The 24726-nt window shown below is 38.4% G+C and overlaps 2 protein-coding genes across 5 annotated transcripts in view; both read left to right on the forward strand.

Moving 5' to 3' along the window:
- The window catches only part of LOC145991439 (phosphatidylinositol 3,4,5-trisphosphate 3-phosphatase TPTE2-like), a 237558-nt gene extending 224537 nt beyond the window's left edge, over nucleotides 1-13021 (forward strand). For all 4 annotated transcript variants that reach the window (XM_083127445.1, XM_083127441.1, XM_083127442.1 and 1 more), the window contains exons 11-12: nucleotides 7624-7697; nucleotides 12341-13021. In XM_083127445.1, the coding sequence (XP_082983571.1) occupies nucleotides 7624-7697; nucleotides 12341-12500 (234 nt within the window). In that variant the 3' untranslated portion in view covers nucleotides 12501-13021. The remainder of the gene's footprint in view (nucleotides 1-7623; nucleotides 7698-12340) is intronic.
- Nucleotides 13022-16870: 3849 nt separating this feature from the next.
- LOC145991440 (uncharacterized) lies at nucleotides 16871-23348 on the forward strand. Its single transcript, XM_083127446.1, has 3 exons — nucleotides 16871-17062; nucleotides 19809-19943; nucleotides 23175-23348. The coding sequence occupies exons 1-3, from the start codon at nucleotides 17020-17022 to the stop codon at nucleotides 23300-23302; spliced, it is 306 nt and encodes a 101-aa protein (XP_082983572.1). The 5' UTR covers nucleotides 16871-17019; the 3' UTR covers nucleotides 23303-23348.
- Nucleotides 23349-24726: the final 1378 nt, after the last annotated feature.

Raw genomic sequence — 24726 nt, forward strand, 5'->3', positions numbered from 1 at the left:
ATATCTATATATATATATATATATATTATTATTACAGTCAGACCCAAAGAAGTCACAACATAAGATAGTTCTGTGTCATCATATACAAAAATACTTTTAGGCATAGGTCTTATGTAAAATAAAATACATTAATTATATGTTGTTTTTTTCTTTTTCCAAAGACATTATTTAGTTGAATAAGTAGTGACAGACTTACTATTGATAATGACCATACAAAACACACCATAGAAATTTCATTTCACTTTTCAACTTTCTGGGGAGGGCCTGGCCACCGTGGGGGAGTGGGGTTAGCACATCGCGCTACGATCGCCAGGGGGTCCCGGGGTTCGAATTCCGGCTTGGCCGCGGATGTTTGTGAGTGTCCATTCATCAATTTCATCATATCATCACTTAGTCCCTTCTTCGCAAATTGGCTAAAAGTGGCACAAAAAGCGAAGTAAAATAAAGCAAATCAATCAACTTTCTGGATATACGACAAATAACACTATTTCTGTATAATGAATTTTAGGCGTGCTCAGATCCTCCGATTATGGGGAGCAAGGGCCTTGATAAGAGTTCAGCTGACGAAATAAAGCCTTCATTCCATCTCACTGTTTTTATTACATTGATGGGAACAAAACAGGGTCGTGTGTGTCCCGACGCACCTAAAATCACTTTATTAGATGAATTTCAACTTCAGTGGCACCATTGTTTCTCTGTTGGCGCTTTATTTTCCATCTCTGCCGTTCAAAGACTATTGTACGTAATAAACGTAGTTAGATACTAGTACCGCAAATTCAAAAGAACTACACATAATTTATTCATGTGCAATATATGGGCAATTTATTCTGCAGACACATACATATAATACAACTAAAGAATAAAATATGTGGAGGTGTTAATAAGAAATTTGCTAGTGGGAGAGTCCAATTACATAGGAAGTAATACACTACCCTTTCCTTACGTAGTTACTTGGAACTTTCGTAGGGTTTGAAAATAGTATTTACTTTAATTTCTATAAAAGCATAAATGTTGTTTAAGAACTGTTATTAGATTCCTCTGCACTAAATTTCTAAGTGAGGCTATTAAGGGGCAACTTCTCCCTTCCCCCCCCCCCATTTACTCACCGTATGCAAAGAGTGTGAATACTTTTTTGCTGAAATGGGAAAATGAACCACAGCAAGAAACTAATAAAATACGTACTCTGTTTTTATGAACAGCTGCAGAATTATCTACAAACTTGTTGAAATTCACAGTTTGCTAGCTTGTACTCATTGGACGAAATACATACAGCCAGGGACGGAGCTACAAGGAGGTTAGGGGGGATGAAACCCCAACAACATATCTAAGCTCCCTGTAGCCCCCAGATTTTTATAGTACGGTAGACGCCTTTCGATCGAAATTAAAGAAGTAGAAGTTATCTTACGTAATATTTTCCATTATAAAACTTCCCTTAGGGCAAGGCCATTGCAATGTTCAAGTACATTTCCTGCTTTTATAAGATCGCAAGATTATTACAAACGTGTTGTACGTAAAATCGTGGTTGGAGGTGTGCAGCTGCAGATCTGCATGGATCAACAACGGACATTGATTATTTAATACGTACTAAGTAATTGTTAAATCACAAGTTTTCCAAACTTGCCAAAAAAATTTACAGATACTCTGCTGCCTATCTGGTAGGTGGATGTGTTCAGTGGCTGTGGGATTGCTGTTTGGTTGTTGGAGGGTCAAACGATGATAATACGATGCCTACGAAGTTAAATGATAACAATTATTATCCTATGTAAATCATGTCACTATTTTTGGAACGAGTGTTAAAAATTAATTTTTATAAGTTGGAGGATGTTACCAATTGTATTGTGAAGGTCACACTGAGAGAACAAACATATTTTCATTGCAAATTCACCTACACTAGGAGACAAAAGCATTGACTATCAATATCATTGACATAAATCAATGGATACAGTTGCAGCTCTCGCACTGGGCAGATGCAATTAGTAGTGAAAATAACTACCAATAGTTTTATATATGTTTCACATCTGATTCTTCTCCATGGAATAGAAATTGGCCACTCGGCATAAATTATTTTCCAACGTCATAAATAATAATTTATTAACATGAAGACCTAGGCTTACAAGGAATAAAACTGCCCAAGCTTGCTGATTTTTGCACTAAATTGCAATGTTTAGTTGCACAGAGGCTAATCGGGACAAAACCTACAGCCTATAGTGGAATCCGAGCCACTTCATTAAATGTCCTTAACCGTGGATCGAACTCGTGACCCGTCGATTACAAAGCATCATTATTACCGCTAACCGAGGCGGGAAGGTTCACTTATAATCTTTCTAATTATTAACATTTAAGAGTTAGTTAGTTTCTTTAGTCTTTTAATTCCTTAATGTCGTATTTTTGCCTCTCGGATGTTTTCAATAACGATGTAACGATGAAAGGATTGAGAAAACATCGCTGACAATTATGTTCATTGCAAATACTCGAATGACAAACTACAATCAGAAAAGCTGCCCCCCGTGGCGGAGTGATTCAGTTATTTTTCACATGCATGCTCGGATCCGGAGAGATAGTTCGCAACTATGAATAAGAGGAGTGTACAGTTGACAGAATCAAGCATATCTGGAAACTAGTAAGCTGCGTGAAAAGTGACATACGTGTATTTCAGGATAACTATGATAGATATGAACAAGAAACTGTATTAGCCTTATCTGCGGATGTTTGAAAAGTCCTGTAGTAAATTCACAAATTCGTCGTTCCGGTTCAATATGAGTAATATGCATTGGCTGTAAATAGTTTTAATTGTATCAAAAAAACTAAAAGTACACATTTTACTAACTACAACGACTTTCCCAATTATTCCAAATGGCTAACTTGGATTGATATTCATGTGCATTAGCACTGGCCTCCGTGATGAAGTGGTTCTAGCACATCCGGGAGTTCGAATCCCGGCATGGATGCTCTTTGTGAGTGTCCGTTCATCAGTTTCATCATACAATTCATCCTCAGGCGGAGCACAAAGCATGACGCCTTAGGTTGTAAGACACGTTTTTATTACGTTAAGAAAAGAAAGAACATCAAAATCATCTCACTTAGGATAATTCACCAACTGCAAAAAACACAATAGAATGTCTTCCGCCTGATCTGCACATGTGTCGCAACAGGGTGAATAGCTATGCACTACTACAAAACATCGTCATTATTTCCGTAGTTTACAGCACCATACAGGAGAGATATCCTGCTACTCGATGTTATAAACTATTCCATATATGTTGGTCAGAGGCGTGCGCACGGGCGGGGGGGGGGGGGGGTTGATTGCCCCCTAATCACGGACGTTCGCAGATTTTTCCACAAAGGGGACAAGAAAGGTATTTTTTCATTGGGCATATTACCCCGATACTAGTGCTGTCCCCTCAAAAAACACCACTTGAATTTGAAATTATCGCATTCCTGCGTCCCCATTACATAATCATTAATGTAATAATTACTATGACTGAAATCTAATTATACTTGTGAAATATATACTTTTAGGTTGACCTTCGTTTTCAAGGTGTGGTCATCCTTGCCCCCTTCCAGACGTTCCATGCCCCTATATTATTATACTTTCACCTAGAAATTTAGTGGAGAGCAATATTGTCGCTGTTATTAAACAATATTATACTCTAAAAGGAAATGGCGCAACCACAATGGGACAGGAGGCATTGCTTATGCCTTTTTCCAACCTTGGACGGAAATCATTGAATTAAAAGAAAGCAAGACTAGCAGAATCTACTAGTAGCAGGACAAAAGGATACTCAAGACGGAATTAGTTTTCACGTCCATCTTCATTATTTCTTCCAGACGGTCAGGATCACTTCCAGAGGGTTACAGAGGGACAATTGTCCCCCTCGACTTTAAATTTTATACAAATAAAAATACATTTCTTAAAATTTTCTTTCTCGCTTCGCTCGGGGGTACCTGCTTTTCTTGCAGTCTTGTCAACTTCCGAGCCGTAGCTAGGAAGTAGCGGGAGTTGGCCCTGGGCGCCGAACAATCTGATTGAGAAAAATTGTAAAAAGAATGCCATGCCGTCCCATGAATTTTTTGCGCCCTATTAAATCAATACCTACTGTTTTCAACTTTCAAAAATTTGGATCGAAAAATTTCTTGCTCGCTTCGCTCGCAGTTTCTTTTCTCCCAATACATTGTAAATTACCAGAAAGAAAGTAAGAACGAATAAGTAATTCATACAGTTGCTGCTATAACAGTTTGGTTTGGAGGAAAAACGAGCGCTCACATTTCAGAGACAATCTATATAAATTTTGCTGTTGGTTTGTTAAGGGGCGGATGAATAGATTACGTAATGTATTTAAATAATATGTTAATACCTAGGTGTATATATATATATATATATATATATATATATATATATATATATATATATATATATAATATAACATCAGCACCTCGCGCGCGCAAACACACACACACACACATATATATATATATATATATATATATATATAATATATATATATATATATATATATATATATATATATATATATATATATATATATATATATATCACATAATGCAAAAAACTAAAACAGTGAGATAAAATGAGGTTTTTCTTTGCCGATCTGACTTAATTTTCAAGGTTTTTGCTCCCCCCCCCCTTATCAGAGGGTCTGCGCACGCCTATGATGTTGGTACCTTCTTCTTCTAATAAAAACAAGTTAAAATAACAGTAATATTAAAATATTAATTAATATTGTTATCACATGAATGGGAAAAGATGGCATAAGAATAGGAATATAACAGCACGTATTCATTATCTAGCTCATGAATAGTTAAGATCGCTTCAATTTGTATAAAAACAACTGACCTGGCAAGGTGATTGTGAAACAGATAAGGAATTTAATATTTATTGAATAACGAAAAAGGATGTTAGATCCATTTGACGAAAAGTAAAGCTCTTAATTTAATATTTAAGCATATTACTTAGGTAGTGGTGTGTATAAATCTTCTTTGATACAGTCATCCAAAGTTGTATGACCCCAATGTAATCCTTCCCTTACAATAAGTTTGACGGAAATACACCTATCTCGATTATACGACAGATGCTAAACAAAACAAGCATATTTACATAATTTAATTTTAGTAAGTCTCTCGTGGAAGATTCGGACTCCCTGGACACCCCGCCTCCCCTAAATAGTCCTTGGCTCTATTACATGTAAGTTGTATTGCGATGTTCGTCAATGTGTGTTTTTCTTCTTTCAGACACTCGGAACATGTGTTGTCCTGTCACAGAAACCCTCTCGGCTCGGAGTTATAAACGTTCGGGCTCAAAAGAAAGGTCTATTATGGTCAGAGCCTGACCTTCCCCGCGGGAGGGGGGGGGGGGGAGTAGCGGACAGGGAACCTTGTCTTCTGTTTCTTTCGACACAGCAACCCTCCCACCAGTAAAGTCTCAAACGGTCCTACCATGCAATGGATTTGCGTTCGAAGGGGGAAATGGAATCAATATTGGCAAGACTAGGAAGAAAATTTGACATCTGTCCGGTGCGTTTTTCGAGTGACGCTGATACGGGCTCTTAAGTCACATAGCGTGCCATTATGCCCCAAATGTGATTCTGCAGATGTATTTGAAAAATGAGCAGGTCAACATTACCATGCTTCCCTGTACCTTTTAGGAAGTATTCAGGCAGTTTCCAACTTAAGCAATTGTGCAAGCTGTCCCATTTGCTTTGAAATCAAGCTTGGAAAATGTGTATGGGATGTCAGAATCCCATGCATGACCAGAATGTAAGTATTCGCAGTGTTCTGGGATAATAATAGTATCATGTTGCATGAAATAACCTGCTGGTACTGACAGTGAAACTTCTTTTGTTCTGAGTTTTTGAAACCAATCTGCATGAGGCACATGGAAAGTATATGTAACAAGCAAGATGAAAGAAATTAGGAACAATGACAGAGATTAATGTATACAACACTGTTAACAAGTTTACTATTACAGTGAACTCTTAACAACAAACGTAAGAATGACATTAGTTTCAGCACATGCAGTTCTTTTAGGCTCTGCTCAGCTAAAGTACTGCATACAAGGCGTTTGGAAGCCAGAATAAATATATTTAATTACAAATTTTACTGAAAATGACGCATTGCTTGCATTGTAGAATTATTTTCCTGTAGTTTACGGTTATTACAAGCATAGAAAAACAGTTTTTGCTATATTACAACAATGTAACATTGACAACATCCATTATACAACGGATTCTTTTTGTTTAAAAAATTGCTAACCTTTACATGTTTCATGTAAAATAGACTAGATAATTATTTGTTAAATCAGTAAAAGTCAAAGTACAAGGGTCATACTGAAAGTAACGAGGAACATTTTTTCTAAATTATCATGCTGCATCATTGAAAAACCAAGTATATAATCTTAATTTACAGTCTTTTGTTTACTTTTCCACATAACTTTCACTTCTTTGCACACATTTTCCCCACCGTTCTCGAAGTTTTAATATACCCCTGTGATAGAACTCCATTCGAGCCTGCGTAAGACACTGATTCACTGCCTCCATTGTCTCTCATAACGTTGGCCTTGCATCTGATCCTTCACAAATCCAAACAGGTGGTAATCTGATGGTACCAGATCAGGGCTGTAAGAGGAGTGTAGAAGAACTTCCATCGACATTTTGTCAATTTCTTATGATACAAACTTGTGCGGTGGCTCAGTCGGTAACGCGTCTGACTACCATGCTAAAGGTCCCGGGTTCGATCCCCGGCCGGTTCAAATCCGGGAACTTTTCTAACGGTGGAAGCGGCCCCGGCGCCCACCCAGCGTCGAATAACATGGGTACCTGGGGGAAACCCTGGGGGGTAAAGGCGGTCAGGGGCGTGATGCTGATCACATCACCCCCACTCACGACCGGATCAAGAAAGTGTGGGGCGTTACCCCCACACCCCCTATACGCCTTCATGGCGTGGTGCTATGCACAGGGGAACACTTTACCTTTTTTACCTTTTGCTGGAGGATGATCTTTCTTCCAGGACATTTATCATGCAATGCATGATAGAGCTTGTATAGTTTCTGGACATAACGAGCAGAATTTATGGTTTGCCCAGGTTCAAGATAATCTCCTCAACCCTATCCTCATTGCATTCAGTTCATGTTGTTCGAGGGCGACTGTTAAGAGGCTGCACTTGGATGCTCGTGTTTCCTTATTTAAATGTTTCACCCATCTTCTAACACTGTTTGCAGCACCCATGCACATATTTCCACAGGCACGCTGACGTCTCTGGTGAATTTCTGCAACAGGGATTTCCTATTTAATAACTGCACATTGACAAAACGAAATCACATGATGAAAGCTACTGTTGTTTTACAACACTTAAGGATACACAACAGATGGTGCCACCTTCCACACAATGCTCATTCTTATACTGTTACAGATTTGACTGCAAAAAATAAATGCTCATTACTTTTCATATGACCCTCGTATTTGCACTCTGTGTAATTTACCACATAATTGCTAAAGAGGAAATAGATTGCAACTGTTGTCAAGGCTTAATATAATGAAAACATGTAAATAATTTGGAAAAGCTGGAGATGAAGATAAAATTCATGTTTTTTTTGTTTTTTTTTTGCAGAGAAGTGTACTTAAGGGTTATGAAGATTGTGCATTCTTTTATTGGTTTCACACTGGCTTTATTGAAGACAATAGGTATGTAAAAATGTTATTAAGCAATCATTTTAACATGTTTGCGAAGTGAACAACCTATTTGTTGCTAGTTTGTTTGACTGGTCCTTTGCCTTTTTAGAGGACATATGCTGTAACTAAAATTCACGCCATATTCATTCACTGTTGATATTTCGTGTATTTTTACTTCTTTTAATTTATATGCATATGGATGTATGGCATATTTGAATTACAACATGATTATTTGGACATGTCCTCCTTTTTAGGTGTCAGTCCGGCGTCCGGGCAGATATCTTAGAAATCGGTAAATGTGCTCCTTTTTGGGGAAGAGTATAGCATCGACCGTAGCAAATATGCTGCATAGAGAATGCTTCCACACATCAGGATAATCATGTCATTTGGGGCGCGTTAAGTATTCAAAGAATGCTCACCTAGCATCTGGGAGCTGAACAAGATCACTTTCCCGACTGAGTCATCAGTAGGTAGGGGTGTGTGGGACAACTTTTTTTTTGGTAGGGACGGGATCTGGACTGGAAATTTTTCAAATCCCGACATTCGGGATGGGAGAAACTTGCAATTTCCCGGAAATTTTTGGGATGGGAAATGTTCGAAATTTCCCGAAGCTCTGGAAATCTTGAATTCTACATGGCGTTTTCACTTAAGTGATTGTTTTTGCATTTCTGGAATAAAAACTAATATTTTCCGATAAGTTCCAGACACTTACAATGCAGAAAACTTCCAGAATTAATGACTTTTTAAAATTGCCATTCGGTATTTTTCGAATGCTCGGGATCCCGAAAAGTTGGGAACTTCCAAATGGTCATTTTTGAAAGTGGTTAATTCGTGATTTCTTTGCATTGTAAGTGTCTTGACACTTCTCAGAAATTTGTAGCTTTTGTTTAAGAAATTTCAGAAAAAAAGCTTAAGGGAATATGATGTGTAAAATTCGTGATTTCCCCAGCATCGGTCAATTTTTAACATTTCCCGTCCCGAAAATTTCCCTGCTTGGTCATAAAATTGCGAATTTATCCCATCCCGAAGGTCGGGATTTAAAAAAAAAAATTCCCGTCCCAACCAAAAAATGTTCTGTCCCGCACACCCCTAGTCATTAGTACGTATTATTCCAACTCGTTGCTTCGCAATCTGAGACTTGCAAAACACATGTAGTCTGAGCAGTTCTTTTCGATTGATTGATATGGTTTATTTTAATTCACTTTTCTTCCACTTTTGGCTAATTGCGAAGATGAGGATTAGTGATGATATGATGATTTTGATGAAGAGATACTCACAAGGAACACCCATGCCCAGTCTGGGATTCGAACCCGGGATCTCTGGCATACCACTCCGTCACAGATGTCAGCCAGTTCAATTTCGAGTCATACAGAGAAACACGTAGTGAGAATTTTGACTATTAAGTTTACTTTCATGAAATAAGGAAGCGAATGTGTAAATTCATCAATGATCTTGCAAGAAAATATCCAGTTTTTAAAGGATGGAAGAAACGAAGATGAAGTAAATTGCAAGAGCGCTGTCACTTTCTCCTGCTGTTGAAAGAGTGATAGAAATGTTCGTGGCATTAAAATCATATTTCTTGACCCAATCTGAACTACCTAAACTTTAAATTCGGTTTTGGAAATAAATTAAAGCGAAGATTACTCTTACATTTGCTTTCACTTATGGGGATATCTAATATCCAAGAATTGAAAAAATATTAAAATTCTGTGCTTCAAAATATAGATATTCTTAGTTATGATTGTCTTCATTGCTTAAAGGTAAGAAGAAATTATTGAAAAAATCATCAGAATTATATGTGAGCAAAGTGTTGGTAGTTTTTTTTTACATTGATTACATTATGAGTAATGGCAAAATGAGTTGCCATTTTTTTAGGTGTCCTCTTTTTTATGACTTTGTCCCCCTTTTTCACCATGCTCTGTCCTCTTTTTTGAATGTATATGTCTGGTCACCCTATACAAGCATTGTATGCAGAAGTTAATTGGGTTATATCCGACCGATATGTAAAGTGTACTTACCCTATGAAAAGCCACGCTGCCACCACCGGTTGTGTTCTATGGGACTACCAGTGTTATGGACTATCGCCCTACATCGCAATTTCAACTGCAACAAAGTACGTTGGAGCATATACATAGGAATTCCATCCCATTCCTCCATACATATGCTAGTGAAGGTGCGGGGGCTGCGATGTTGTAGACGTAGTTTTAACAGTCCAAATTCGCAGAAATCCATTGGACTGACATCAGGGCTTTTGACAGGAATGTCATGAAAGGGAATAACATGGATTCCAGTTTCCTGCTCCATGTCCTGATAAAACCGGAGGGACGATCTAGCGGTGTAGCTCGATGCTTTGTCCATGTGGATCCGCACCTGGTTCTTGTTTTCTCCTTACAAATGAGGGATGTCTGTCTGATAGAATGTGGCCATAATGGATTCCTGGAAGTAAGCAGCATTCACCTTTGTTTTTCTCCACCTTACGTATCTCCTACTACCCCTCGTAACCATATCTGGCGACAATGATGATTCCCTGCGGGAAACTTTTTCGCTACTGGCAGTAAAACTCTGTATGTCCCTTGCCAGAGGTGTCACAGTACGTAATTGCCCTAATGTTACCATTATGCGTGAGATAAATGTAGGTCTCATCCAATGTGACAACTGTCTTCCATTTTGACCCCGCCAAGTGTCTTTCGTACAGTTTACGGCAGTTCATCTTTCATTCTGCAATTTGGCATGGGAGGAGGTGAACCTTATGTGCGCACCGTAGACCAAGTAAGGGACAAATGAAGTCGCTGACAGTGGTCTACTCCACATTGAACCTCTGGGCCATGGTGCTAACCTCAAACGGGCCCTTTGGTTGACGAATGTTTCTGCATGAGTACAGTACCATTTGTGTTTAGCTGTAGTAGTCACTCCGATGGTTAAACCTTTTCTCCAACACTGTTTCACTATTCGGTTGTACAAGAAATGTGCATGGAAAAGAGCCATGATGTACCCTTCCCAAAAACGGTTAATTTTCGGCAGCATTTTACTGGCACGAACACGAAGCTCCAGCAACTGCAAGCTCAGACACAGCACTGGTTTCAAGGCTGGTTTCAAGGTTCTGGCTCAACCACACATGTGGCAGCAGCATTGCCAAATTGGTCGGATATAGCCCGATCAACCTTCTGTATTTGTCAAAATTGAGTATGCTTGAAAACAGGGTGTCTACCAGTCTGAAAAATCTATAAAAGTTGTGGAATTTACTTTCTCTGAAAAAATCATGGAATAATTAGGGAAATGTACTCATTTTCTGGAAAAATCGATGCTTTTGTAGTTGAACTGTTACAATATAAGAGGGGGGAGGGGGCTTTTGCTCGTTTTGGGATTTTTTTGTTTACATCGAAATCTCACAATTAAAACAACAATAGTAAGCAATGGAGATAAACTATTTCATGCTTATTTATAAAAAGTAACAGTCTATAACATGCAATATTTATGTAAACCTACACGCGAGTATAAAATAATAAATAATTAATTCTTACCTTACTGGAAGGTAAACAAAATTCTTCTCTCCTTATTCTTTTCTATCTGTATAGCTTTAAGGTCCAGAAGAGGTGGGAGAGGCCTACCTGTCTTTACGATTTCAAGCCTATCATCGTAAGGGATGGGTGGTTGTGATGGTGGTGATTGAGGAGGTTGGAGGTGAGCAGGGTGATCTTATCACCTCAGTTAAGAAAAGTTTTATAAAGCATCCCCAGCTATGATAATTTGCATTGGCAGCCCCCACCTACCCTTAAACTTGACCAAGCATCTCCCAGCTAGGAATTTCTACTCCAAACACTGGTTAACAACAAATTTTCTGACTACTTTGGGCATACATTAGCAACCTATCTGCCGAATTCAAGTAATATCGCATAGATGTATATCTTTTGTGTGTGTACAGCAAATGTTAGTGCCATCATCCACATAATTCAGTTACCAAGCATAATTTTTCCTAATAAAAACGTTTACAAGGATTTTTTATCAATATAGAAAATACGCTATACCATGAATTAAATGTTCACATTTTTGTACACATTTCTTTCAGAGGATTCAGCATTTTACTGAATTTTGTATTCCCATTGTTGGCAACATTGAGGCTCTATCTCTGGGATGAAGTAAAGACTTCTCTTTCCAGTGCTTTGTCTAGAAGGCAACATCAAATACGTCATGCGTTGGTAGCTCCATCTTGTCAGCACCATTAGGCTGAGCTGGCTCTGGTTGGGGAAGTATCTTCAGGAACAAGGCTGGAGATAGTTTAAAGGAAAAACGACCATTCACTAGCGCTTTTTCACCATGGCCGTTATATGATAGTGAAGCATCAGTTGTATTTGCAAGTCTATTATTTTCTGTATTTTAATTTGGGCTTCAGAGATAGTCGAGCTAGCCTGGAATATACGTGCCTCCTGAAAACAAGACAACATCCAAAGTTATCATCCTCCATGTCCATTTGCATGTCCACACAAAACTCATAGTGTAACCTCTTGTCATTTTGTGTCAAGGCTTGTAACAGCAGCATTCTGTAAGGTTTTCCTGAAGATGAATTTTTCTTTTACGAAATTGTAGACACAGTGATTAGAAATTTAAATGATTGCAGCATACGTGGACTTTCTTTTAACTTTTTTTTTTTATTTCAGGTTATTCTTGAGGAGGGAGGAATTGGATAACCCTCACAAGGAGAAAAGATGGAAATGTTGGGGACCAGAGTTTTATGTGGAAACCTTGTTTGAGGCTCCTCCGCATATGAAGCCAAGACCTCACTACAGCAATATTCGTCTTTCTGAATTGGTCATTTGAGATGGAACATTTTCAGTGCTCGCACTATGTTTTGCAGAAATACTATTTCTGTTTTACGTTTACAATGCGAAAGTTTCTCAGTTTCAGAAGAGGACATGCAGGGACAATGCGGAGGAAATTCATCTCCAACATCCTTTTCAGCTCCAGTGATATTTTTATGTGTGTGTGAAGTGATATGTATTTATTTGTATGATAAAAGTCCAACTAATGCACTTTTCTAATTGTTATCTGCTGAAATTTACACATAAATTTTGATGAATTTTGAGAGACCAATCATGTGGGCTTTATTTGTTACCACGAGTTGTTGAGAACTGTAAGACACTATCTATCAGTTGTTTTTGAGACTGCACTTGAGGTGACATAGTTTATGTTATATACAGGCTGTGAAATATTTCTAAAAGTACACATAGAATTTCAGGAGGATATAATCTTCACCTGTGTTACACTTATGATTGTTATTTTTTTTGCAAATGTATACATATATTTCTAATGAACAGTGTGCATTAATATTTTATTACAAATAAATAATACAAGCTGTGTTTAAAAATTTGCATTAATTTTTAATTTTTACACACATACAGTGCCTTTCACAGCCGAGGTGGCTGCAAAGCAGCGGCTAGCATGCCGGGAAGTAAGATCGCATCTGCTGGCTGTACACTGACCTTGGCACTGGCGCGTCAGTGCTTCAGTATCCAGATAGCTGGTGTCCAGTTTGCATGTATTTGTGAAGTGTTAAGGTCCTAACAAAGTGTTTTAAATTGTTTTGTTTTAGTTTACGTATTACTGGTGCTTTTCTGCAGTATAATATTGCCATGCTATCCGTACAATTTAAAACAACACATTTTTATGTACGACTCTTATATCACTATGAATGATTGTAGGGAAGTTAGAATGTGTTTTGCAGCAGAATTCCCAGATGTTCTTGTTTCACACAGACAGTGTTCGGATACTTGTGAACAAATTTATGGAATCAGGGTCTCTTCTTATTAAGAAGTGGAGGGTAAAACAGCGTGTGCTTACTGAGGAGAAACTAGACGACGTTGGATCATGATTGGAACATACTCCTCAAAAATCCCTCCGGCGACTTGCACAAGAAACAGACATTTTCATGATGTCTGTGTGGCAAGCTACCAAGCTTTTTAACCTGAAGCCATTCATTAGTAAAATTGAGAGAAAATATCAGGAGAGAAATTGAAGCAATTTGGGAAGAAGAACTGATACATGTTGGTGAAAATTTCCTATAAACATACCGTAAATGTGTGAATGCAGGAGGACATCATTTCCAACACCTTTTGTAACAAGGTACATGCTCATTTTAATTATAACTGTCAATGTAATTGCACGAGCTTATTTATTACATAACTAGCGGTTCGAGTTACGTCGATGTTGCATCCAGTTTGCCAGCAGACGCGATCTCACTTCCCGGCATGCCAGCAGCCGCTCCACAGCTGGTCATGGAAACCTACAACGACTGGTGGTTCGTCATGCTGACCATAGGTCACCCCCGTATCTGGCAGTGGCGAAGCTCCTATGAGGTTTTTGAGGCTTAGCCTACCCAAAAAAATGTTGAAATTAAAATGTTCTTGTACCCTGTAACAATCAAAGTTCGTTAAAATGAATTAAACCATGTAATCCGAACGTTTGGTTTCACCGATCCTTCCAGATGTCTTGGCAGTCAGGCCTGGCTTATGTTGAGCAGAACCATGTTCCCTTTCCAAACCTGAGCGTTCCAGAGGTGCAGTGGAAGAAGACCAGCTAGGAAGCCAAAACTCTTCCTTACCTGGTCCAATCCTGGTACAAGCTGATTGCAACTTACTATCTTTCCTTGCCTCATTCTGATCAGGTGACTGTGTGGAACCTGGGTGGTTCACAGGAATCCTCGTTCAAGGGAAGCAGTAAGCATCAGTATGCATATTTGCTATTTTTAAAGGACTAATGAAGTGAGAACTACATATTTAAGTAAACCCTATTACTCCCCTGTTGTTATTTCCTTTTCAGCTGTCATCATATCACCAGGTTGTGTAATTACGATATTTGCTGGCGTATAAGATGCACCTTTTGTCTTTAGCATCCCAGTCAGATAGAGTTCAAATGCATGGATGTGAATGCACTGTCCCAGCTGTGTTCATTTGTATGAGGACTCACATTCTCATTTAGAAGAGGCGTCAAGTGACTCTTCATGAAGCTTTGGAGGGTTTTGACAAAGATTAAAATGTATTCTTTCCTAGTTAGATTATGAAAGTTATTTGTTGAAAGTAGACTTACTTATTACTTTACATTTGAAATACTGCAAATTAATTATAATATTCAATGATAAAGTTTTTCCCTGAAAAATGTGTACAAAAAATGTTGCCCAGTGCATCTTATATGCCGGCAAATATGGTATAATAGATCATGTGTGTTAAATTCAGCCTTTGTGTATTTGTTTCGTGTCCATTAAAGTGATCTGTTACAGACATATGGACTATGTTGTTATCTTTATTACTCAGCAAGCCACGAGAGACTTATCTTAGAGAATATACCGGTATTTATGGGTAACCCTGTAAAGCTGTAGTCTGTGTAGGTATGTGCTCATAATGAAAATCATTCTTTATTTAGGTTGAAATCTCAACTTGGAATAAACCAATAAAGAAGAAAAAACTTTCAGTGGGAGTAACCAAATTATGCAATGGAAAATGTTCAGTGCAGTAAACAATTTTTTTTACTAAATTTGTATGGACTGTATAACTTCCTATCCTATCACCACCCAGAGAGATTGTTCTCCACCCTTCCTAGATTAAAACTGAGGTGAAGAATACCTTGATGGGCCAACAGTGAGAACCGCCCACAAATTACACTGGAGAAAGTGTTAAGTAACTCTTTTCGAAAGTCAAGATGCATAGTATAAGCAAAATTTTGAATGACCAAAAATTGCAATGGAGCATAGGCGTGCGAGTTCAAAAATAATATTTATGATTGCAATACTCATAATTGATATACATGTGCATAGTGACACAGCTACATTGCAAAGCATTATTTCAGTAATTTCCCCTCTAACAATTTTCCAAAACATTGAGAGGTACATGCTAGTTGCTATGGTTTTCACGCAGTGATGGCACCAGAAAAAAAGTGAAGAGGAAGAGGTGGCGGGAATGTTTTCTGAGGGCTGGTAGTCACATTTACTTATGCGGACAATTCAATTTCCTGAGTTTCTCTTCTGGGTGGGGGATTTAGGATGATCCCTCAAGTAAGCATTATCTCCTACTTTCTACACTACAGGGTACCACAAAAGTTGTTTAATTTCAAACGTCACTTCCCCCTTGTACGTACATGACATTGAGAAAAGTGAGATAATTTCTTCACTGCTCTTCACTTGATAAGAATATGATCATTTCTAACAGCATCTTAACATCATTCTTGCCATAAAGGAAACCTGCTTACATAAATATTCTTAATTCCTAACTGATTCAAATGAATGTAATTCTCCTCCTCCCTCCTTACAGGGGCCCTGGTGACACTCCTCCTGCTGCATTCTTGAATTTGGAGTGCAAGAGTTCTGGAGAAGCTTCAAGATGTTCCATCCGGAATATTAGAGACTAAGGTAAGTACCCTGTGAGGCTGGCTTTACTTTCAATACTCTGTGTCTGGGTACCTTGTGGGACTCTTGTTTCATTCAGGAGTAAATTTGATATGATCAGACCATTGTGGTCCAATTTGACTAGTATATTGAAGGCGACCTGTTAGGTATGATTCAAATCATCTCTTGGTTGAACTACATACATTATGCATTAATATTTTGTGGTCTTTTGAGAAGTCTAATAATACCAAAAATATTATTTTTCCATTTTTCTGTGAATCATTGATGACTTTGGAGTGCAGTTATCATGCTGTGGGATTCTCTAAACCCTGACTGAAGTGCAGGGAGGACACAAATATCATTCAGATGGGCCACAAACTGATTCATTACAATCTACTCTATGACTTTCGACAATTCAGGTAATATAGGCTGTAGATCATCTATACTCTTTGAGTACTGTAGTAACTATTGCAATCTTCCAGGGTTGTGGGAACACAGAACTACAAGCACAAAATTGCTACTGGTCAATTGGTGATATGAATTCAACTTCTCATGCATGGTGAATTCCCAAGTAGCAATCTTTACTGTACGAGGCATATTTCATATATACGTATATAAGGCTCAAGTACTTGGAAACAAGTGTGCGTGTCCTTGAAGATATAAAGTATTACTGACCTATGAGTGAAAGTAGGTTATAAACAACATGAATAAAACTTTGAGTTTCTCAGGATTTATCGTGGACTAATTACCATCAATTGTTTTCTTGTTCAAATAGAACTTTGATCGACAAACGATAGCATCTTATCTTGCCAATGGAGACTTTCCAAGTTTTGTCACAAAGTCAAGTAGTCATCAGATAAACTGATAACCATCTCTTTTAAATAGCTGTCACTCAGGCTTCATGTAGTTCTCTGCCCTTTAAGTACTATTTCTGTAGGCAACGTGCTTAATAATAGTGACAAAATGCTGTTTGTTGCTATACTTGCTAGTCTCTTTGTTTTAGCTTGTAAGTATTCAATATATTATAGAATAGTTCTTTCAGAGTTTACTGGTTTTTTGTTAGTTCAGAATAATCAATGAAAAAAGTTAATATATAAGTTATTCAAAAAGGATAGTGCAAAAGCAAAGCTGATCTATTTATACTTGAATTGACATGCACATTACAAATATTTGATATGTTTGCTGTTGGTCGAATGGCATTGTCAAGATGGTAGTTGAGCATATGCGTCTCCAGCATGTCCTCCAGAATTTGGGCTGAACGTGTTACTGCAATGTTACGAGAGCCCTGTTTAAAACGCCATTATGCAAAATGCCTTCTGTTTCAATGTTGCCATCTTTCACACAGCACCACTAGCAGTGGTTAGCAGCTTTGCACATGCACGCAAACAACGAGTCCTTTCATTTTCTTTCATGACAGATCTCATTCTTGTTTGCACCATACTTTCTAAATATGCCTGTACATAGTGTGCTTAAGTATCAAGGTTGTCAATTTGTAGTTAATAATTAATCAAGCAATACACATCTGATGAATGTAATTGAGTTTAAATACAGAGAAACTAGTACTCACTTTTTCCACAAAACTGTTTTCTTTGTAGGTCTATTTATTTCAGTGGCCACTGCCACCATCTTCATTGGAACTTGTTGCAATTTATTTACTACACTACTGCATATCTCCTTTTCCAAATATAAAAGTAAATTTTGTTTTGCATGATCTTTTTAACTAAATTGTTTTAATTTCCTATTGCTTAAGTTTGATTTTATGTACAGATAGTGCAGAATATTAAGTGGAGTCTAAACCATTGAAATGTATCCTCGTACAGCCTGTTATTCCTTTTCTATCCCTATCTAAATAATTTAACATAAAAAGGGCCAAAAGGGCCTGATAGTTAAATAGTTCTGCATTGTGCAAGTGCCACATGGAAAGTTAACGCAACAGATGAGATATTTTTCCAAGTAATTCACAGAATGAAAAAAATAAGTAATTAGACAGGAAGAAAACAGAATTGGGAAAAGTCCAGCCTTGGTCACAATGAAGTAGAACTTATTCAGGTTTTTTTTTTGGGGGGGGGGGGAAATAGTGCTTGTTTTCAAGTTTTACATCCCCTGCTCAAATCATAAGTACGGGGCAAGTTTTGCTCCTACACTATGCTAAACCTTATCTACCAAGAAAAAGTAAACTGTCCTCTCTCCCTCCCCTCAGTTTTGGAACCCTATTGTCGCCACTGCTTAAGTATACCTGTAAAGTACTGCTATACAGTTTACTGAGATATAACTGATCCAATATAAAGTAAAGTACAAATATTCCTTGAAGACCCTGAATGCTTCATTCGTCTGCTTAATTAATGTATGGAACCAGACAGGGTTCCCATTGACCTGGATATCATGGAAAAGTCAGAGAAATTGACCTCAAGTGAAAAAGTCAGGCAAGTTGACCTTTAAAAGAGATCAGGGAAATTGACCTTTAAATGAAGTGAGGGAAATATACTTTTAAGTGGAAAAGATTGTCACCAGTGCGTAGTTAGAGATCGGTTAGTTCAATAAACTCTCCAACCTAAGTATTGCCTATTTCTGTGGGAGGAGGAAAAGGTTTCATAAGCTCTTGCCTTGACTCATTTCACACAACAGGTCGTTAGGTGCCAGTTCCTCGAGATGAAGCCAGCTCAAAAAAGGTTTTAGAAGCTAGGGAATTTTGAAAATACATTCAAAAACCTGGAAGAGTCAGGGAAATCGTGTGTTTGTTGTACTTGCCAGGGATACAATAAATCCAAATGATATTCTTAAAACAGCTTCTTAACAGGAAATATTCTAAATAAATATGTTTTTATAGTTTACTTTGAACATGAACAAAGTTGAATAAATTTGATTATCACGAATAGCAAGTGTAGTTTAACACTTAAAATATTGTTGGTTAAAGCACCATGGAATGGTCTGTAAATTTATTATAAAATTGGCTGGAAAGAGAATTTGGCCAATATAAGCCGGAGTCCTTCCAGGTGAGACTTTCTCAAAATTGCCTCTAAGTGAGCGAAAATTTGGCAATTTTGTTACATAGCTAATGGGATAATTTGTGTAAAGTTTCAGACTTAAATTTAAAGGAACTGAGGTAAAGAGGTAAGGTACATTTCATCATGCCATGAAGGTACATTTAGGGGGGAGGGTGGGGGTAGGGCCCCACACATTCTCTATCTCGACTATTTTTTAGGGGGTGATGTGATCAGCATCACCCTCTGGCCATCTTTAGCCCCATGTACCCATTTATTCGAGGCTGGGTGAATCCAACAGCCACTTTATGCAGGGACAAAGCTACAAAAATTCCAACTTTAGATCACCTACTCCAGGTCTCCTGCATGGCAATCAGATGCCATACTGAATAGACCACCACAGTTCTCAAAAACTGAGACATTATCATAATGAACAGCAGGGCAAATTGGGCACAAATTGTATTTTTTTTTTATATATCCAAATCTGATGCCTGGTCACTTTTTATGATTGCTGTGGCACCCTTATTAGAGAATGACATGAATTTTCAAAATTATTCAGCATTTACTAACGCTACGGAATTTTCAACATCAGTTCTGAATATTTTTTTAAAAAAACTTTAGTTTGGCAAGAGTTTACTACAGATGAAGTTTTAATGGTATCTGTTAGCACTCACTGAAGCTACATATGCATGGCCAATATTCTGCTGTACATGATTATAATCGAAAGATGCAGAAACACAAAAAGATTATCATGCTGAATATTTATTCCAGACTCATCTCAGCCACGTGGTGTTTGCGAGGATTGTGGCGACTCCTGCTGCAATGAGCTTTGCACATCACTTGGAGGGTTCGCAGGAGTATGTGATCAGTACAACACATGTGCGTGTCAGCTTAGTCAAGGTTCAAGTAAGTACTTCATAATATCACACTGTTTTGATTAAGCCTCCCTGATGATGTCCTTGCTTTGATTAAGCCTCCCTGATGATGTCCTTGCCTTGTAATAAAGGGGTCCTGGGTTTGATACCTGATGGAGGCATAATCATTCGGATCCCACTTTAAACTGTAGGCCCAGTTCCGATTAGCCTATCTGCACATAAAGTGGACTTAAATTGTGTGGTGAGTGCGATTACATATTATTGCTGCTACTGCGCGTGCGCCATGTCGCTGCGGTTACGTATTGCTTTTTACAAGCTAACCAGAAGTTGATTTCTGAATAGCCCTCGTACATTAATGTTGAACTATTGTACAGGAGTGAATCGAAATACTACAAAACACTTTTATTGGTCTTGCTTCATCCTGAAAAACAGTATTCCCTTTAGCATGTAGTTTTCAAAATAGGAAGGAATTGTCTCATAGACGAGAAGGCCATCAACTGCAATTACAGAAAAAAAGAAAAAAACAGCCCTTACGGAGACAGGGAAGAACTAAGAGTTGCATCCAGGTTTAATTGCTAACATGAGTTCTTTTGCACTCATTTGTATTGAGGAACATTTCTTTGGAATGGAGCATCTGTGTTCAGAAGGGCTTTTTAAATTTGACAATGGAGAATTACAGCAGGTATCCGACAGTCACAAGAGGAAGGAAGATAACTTGACTTACCGACTCCATGTAGTTGGCTCCGTGGCAGAAAAGTGATGCTAAAAACTTTGATTTGTAAATAAATAAAAAAAAGTAATACAATAAAAGAAACATATTGGAAAATTTTGGAGGGAATGGTACTAAAATAGCAACTTGCCACTATGCATATTAACTGTGATAATTCTAAATTACTACTTTTGTCAGAATATTATTGAGCATATAAAACTCACAGCAGAAAATTTATAATTTTTTTTACTCCAATGTGTGTAAAGGTGAAATTCATGGGGAAACACTAAAAAAGTATGTAAAAAAACCTAAATTTACATAACTTCACGACAGTATGCAGGGAAATGTGTTTAGCATGTCATCACAATTGCTCAAATTAAGATTTCTACTTACATTTGCATATGGTTTGTTAATTTATCTCGTATTACATGGAACTCAAACAAAGGTTAATGCAATTTCTTTAATTTAGCAGCTCAAAATGTACAAAAAATAATAATTTAAAAATGGCTACTTTTGCTTTTGTAAAAATTTCTTTGTAGAGCACTGTTAATTCAACAAAATTTTGGGAGGGGCCCCATGCTTGGCTACGCCGAGACCCAATATACAGTAGGTCGTTTCACATCCATGGTAACAAAGTTAGAACTCATCTCACCTTAAGAAAAACCGTGATGCCACGAGCGGTGGTGCTCCACTTGATACCCCTGTCTTTTCAGGAATGGCCCTGCGGTGGAGTTTCCATTGGAGGAGACTGTGTTGAAGAACACATTGGTCCAAACAATCATATTCCTCCTGACAAGCTTTCCAAAGACCCTCAATTGTGCGGGGCCGTCTGCTTCCCAAGGCTCGTTTCAACAAAGGAAACCCACAAAAATCCATGGAAGAGATATCGGGGGATTTCACAGGGATGTCTGTAAAGGAGATTGCATGAATGCCAGTTTCACGTGCCATCCGATCCATGTATGCCTGTGTGGACTTTGCCGTATGACTGGAAGCCTTGTCCTGGTGGATGACAACACGAGATGTGTCGCTGCCATAGAGAGAAGGAATATCATGTCTGTAAAGTGGCTCCAGAATATTCGTCTGGTAATAGGCTGCATTTATTTTAGCCTTTTTTTCCAGTCTGCGCAGTGGAAGTTTGCCGTTATGGCAGTAACCACCAACAATCATGAACCTGCGTGGAAAACTTTCAGCACATTCACGTACCCACTCAGATCGACCTCTTGCATCACGTGGACGATAGTAGATGGCCCTTTTTTTACATCCCGACAGATAAACCCATGCTTCATCCAGGACCACATACTTTCAGCGGTCCCCTGCCAGATGGCGTTCGTAGAGCTTCCGACTGTTGGTCTTCCTCTCCTGGACATGTGAGGCACGCAACTTATGAACTTGAGCCTTGTGCTTCAAGTTGTAAATCTTGGGCTATGATGTGATTTACAGTTGCAGGGAAACATTGCACTGCCTGTGCAATCACTCTTTGCGTTGCAGGGTTTTCACATCGCACCAAGGATGTCACTTTCTGCACAACATCGGAGGAACGCTTGGGCTTCCGATATGTCCGAGGACCACTTTGACTGGTTCCAGCAACAGGTACAGTGCAAGCTTTATGGCGATTCAACACTGCATTGATGCCCTTCTTTGACACATGGAATGATTTCATGTGGCACTGTTTAATTATCTGGCTATAACTATAACCAACATCGGAAAGGGCACAGATGTACCCCTCCCAAAAAACTGGAATTTTTGGTGCCATATAAACACTCACTCACACACCAACCATCGTCTTTGCAAGTCAACACACAGTACATTCGTCCTACTGGCTCTGGCTGCTCTGTGCTATGCCTACGTGCTGCTCCCTGGTGATCGAAATCGTTACCATCAACGTGAAACAACCTTCTGTAGCCTATCCGAGCATGGAGTGGACTTAAAACAAACTTTTATGTTCAAAGAATAAAAAACAGCCATGGTTTTCACGACGGATGCGGTAAATGCTGTTTAAAATTACTTACGTGAAATTTAGAAAATTTCGCACTTCCGCATTGCACAATTTAATGGTTAAATCCTATTAATTTCGAAGATCCAGTCTTTGTTCACAAAAGGGTACGGCATTTGAAGCGGGGATGCGAAATTTTCTAAATTTCACGTAAGCCTTGGTTTATTTTCAATTTTTTAAAGAGCTTTTGGAATGAACATCAAGAATCAGTGCAGCAGGTTTCGATACATTGCCAGAGTATGTATTCTGGACTGTACTGACAGTTTAAAGTGGGATTAAACCCACTGAACGAACAAGTACATCTCCACTAGGAATCGAACCTGGGACTCCTGGATTACAAGCTGACAATGTTATCCACTATGCTGTCTGGAAAGCCCCATACCTTACTTTAGGGTTATGTGATTGTTTAGCATTCAAATAACTACCCTCTAAAATTCTATGCTATACAATATAAAATTTTTTGAATTTATACAATACTGTTGTTTTTTCTGTAACACACATTTCATAATACATTTATTTGCTTGCTTTATGAGGTAGTAACATGGACACTTTCATTGCAGGAATTGGAGATGCTAAAACCAACACGTGTGCAGACTGTGGAAGCTCTTGCTGCAACGAGCTTTGTACTTCACTCGGAGGGTTTGCTGGAGTTTGCGACAGCTTCAATACTTGCACCTGCTCACTTTAAGGTCTCTATTATATGCATGGCAAATATTCAAATATAAACCTCCAAATTCCACTATTTTAAATATACATTTGTTTTTGTTCATCTCAGACTTAAGTTAATTTGCTTTTACCTTCATGATTGCAGTTACATATCTCAACATATATTTGTTCTTTTTGACAACATTCTCTGGACCTAGTCTTCTGGTTTAGTTCCAGTTTAGCATGGATAGATAAAATGGAAAGCCATCCTCTGTGCATCCGAGCTCCAGACCTGAACTGAATTACAACATTCTAATGGAGACATACTTCCCTGTTCAAGAGCTGTCTTGGTTTTTGCACTGTCCGTGTGACAATGATATTTCCATTATGCACAATGTACAGTGAAGAGGGAAGCAAGTTTTGATTAGAAATCACGCTTGGAAATGATCTTAATTCAAGGTAAGTGATTATGTGGTAGGAGGGTATGTTTGATTTTGGCGAGGTGGGTAGGGGGTGTAGGAAGTGGCTCTGGTGATATGTTTGTTGATGAAAGTTTAGCCATGGCTGAAATCTTTGTGCAGACATAGTTTGTAGTTTTGTTTACATGCATTGAGGCATTGTTGTCTGGAGGGAGTGGGGAAGTAGATCACTTCTTTAGTATTGTGGAGGTTGGGAACTAGATAAACGGGGTGTATTGAAGATGGTTGGGCGAGTCTAAGCCCACCATAGGTGCTTGGCGTTCCTCGTCCCGTCCCTCTCGGCGAGAAGAAATTATTCTTGCCCGCATGCATCTAGGACACAGCCGTCTAACGCACGGTCACCTGCTCCAAGGGCTGGACCCTCCGTTGTGTCATGTTTGCAATGTTTTTTTAAGCATTCGACACATTCAACGAGAATGTGTCGATCTTGCTTACCTCCGGCAGACTTTTAACCTTTCTGGCTGTTTGTCATCCCTCTTGGGTGATGACACCAGTATTTTAACAAATGTTTTTAGTTTTTTGCGAAGAGCTGGACTCTTTCACCGTCTGTAAGGAGGTTTTTAGTTTGTTGCGTTTGTCTCGTGCAGGTCTCTTTACAACCTTGCACTTTTAGTTTTTCCCAAGGGGCTATCTACACCCCTTTTTTAAATTTTCAGTCAGAATTTTAGATAAGGGGACATTTCCCCGTATACATAGAAGGGTGCGAAATGGCCTTAAGTGCCGACGCACCCAGAAATTTTAATTCAATCAATCAATTCTTCATAGAGCATGAAGAACTTTGCAGTCCCTTTGAATTTGATTTAAAATTTTTGGGTGCATCAGCACTTAGGCTATTTTGCACCAGTCACTTTATACGGGGTCCGGCCCCTTGCCAGAACTAAATTAACGTAACTGTAATGTCATGTCGTAAGTAAAATATTCTGACCGGTTAAAAGCTGAGGCTGTTAAGAGGCACTCAGCACACATAAAGACGACACACAGAAATATA

The sequence above is a fragment of the Lepisma saccharinum genome, chromosome 8 (assembly GCF_977018435.1).
Source record: "Lepisma saccharinum chromosome 8, izLepSacc3.1, whole genome shotgun sequence".
Taxonomy (NCBI): Eukaryota; Metazoa; Arthropoda; class Insecta; order Zygentoma; family Lepismatidae; genus Lepisma; species Lepisma saccharinum.